This window comes from Palaemon carinicauda, chromosome 14, assembly GCF_036898095.1.
Source record: "Palaemon carinicauda isolate YSFRI2023 chromosome 14, ASM3689809v2, whole genome shotgun sequence".
Classification (NCBI taxonomy): Eukaryota; Metazoa; Arthropoda; class Malacostraca; order Decapoda; family Palaemonidae; genus Palaemon; species Palaemon carinicauda.
Genome location: NC_090738.1, coordinates 80,145,747 through 80,146,958, shown reverse-complemented (window position 1 = coordinate 80,146,958; position 1,212 = coordinate 80,145,747). Strand labels below are relative to the sequence as shown.

The following is a 1,212-nucleotide window of genomic DNA, read 5'->3' as shown; positions in this document are numbered from 1 at the left end:
GGCGCCAGGCACGCATACGAATCGGGGGATTGGGAGGCCTTGGGAGCGGCTCCCCCCTTTTTCTTCCCGAATTCGTATCTCGTCAATCTCCCTCTTACGAGACGAATCTCTATTTAGGTAGTAGATTGCCATGTGACGTGTCTAGAATACGTCCTCTGATATGTCGCGATATCCCTTTCACGAGGGATACTCGCTCCAGGAGTTAGAATTCTGGTACCTTAAGGTAAATTCTCTGGGAATATCGCCGTAGTTGTAATATACCCTAGGAAGCTACCCTATAGGAACTTCCATCAGGACGACATGGCTATCTCACCCAAAAATAGATTTTTCGCTTCGCTCAAAATCCGTTATATACTGCATCAGGAGCGGATGCAGCTAAAGAAGCGAGCATACTTTGGATTCAGAATATGTCAGCTTAATGTTAGGTTCATGACTGGGAGAGGTAGAGAAGTGGCTGACTTGATGAGGGAAAAGAAAGTAGATGTTATATGTGTGCAGGGAACACTATGTAAGGGGAATAGGGCTAAAGAGATCAGTGATGGATATGAGCTATATATTAGTGGAACAAATAAACAAGGTAGATATGGAGTTGGCCTAATACTCTCTGGTGAGCTGAAAAATGCCTTGATAGATGTGCATAGAAAGAATGACCGTATCATCAGATTGAAGATGCGTCGAAGAGGAGAGATTATGAATATTATAAGTGCATATGCACCACAAGTTGGTTGCACAGAAGATGACAAGTGAGATTTTTGGAGATACATGCATGAGTAATGTAATAACTTGAAGAACCTGAAAGGGTCACATTGGGGGCAGAATTGAATAGGGATGTTAGAAGTGAAAATGGGGCAATTGGTTTGGTGCATGGGGGCCATTGAATTGGGGAGAGAACCCCAGAAGGAGAAAGTGTAGTGGACTTTGCTGTCATTTGAAGTGGCAATAGTACACACATTTTTTAAGAAGAAAAGGGAACACCTAATAACTTATAGGAGTTGGGGAAGATGTTCCCAGATTGACTACTTCCTGTATAAAAGGTTAAAGCTGGTGGAGGTCAAGAACTGCAAGGTTATCCAAGTTGACCATGTGGCCCCCAACACAGACTGCTATGTATGGACTTAGGTCTAAAAAGGGGAAGAAAAGCTAAAGGTAAAGGGATATGGAAAATTAAATGGTACAAACTAGTGAGGGAAGGAGATAAGATGAGAGAGTTTA

General features: G+C 42.7%; 1 protein-coding gene across 1 annotated transcript; it reads left to right on the top strand.

Moving 5' to 3' along the window:
* The first annotated feature begins 369 nt into the window (after positions 1-369).
* Positions 370-747, top strand: LOC137652832 (craniofacial development protein 2-like). Its single transcript, XM_068386232.1, has one exon. The coding sequence runs from the start codon at positions 370-372 to the stop codon at positions 745-747; it is 378 nt and encodes a 125-aa protein (XP_068242333.1).
* The last annotated feature ends 465 nt before the right edge of the window (positions 748-1,212 follow it).

Coding starts and splice junctions, on each gene's coding strand:
- LOC137652832 (XM_068386232.1), top strand. CDS start 370: ATGCAGCTAAAGAAGCGAGCATACTTTGGATTCAGAATATGTCAGCTT.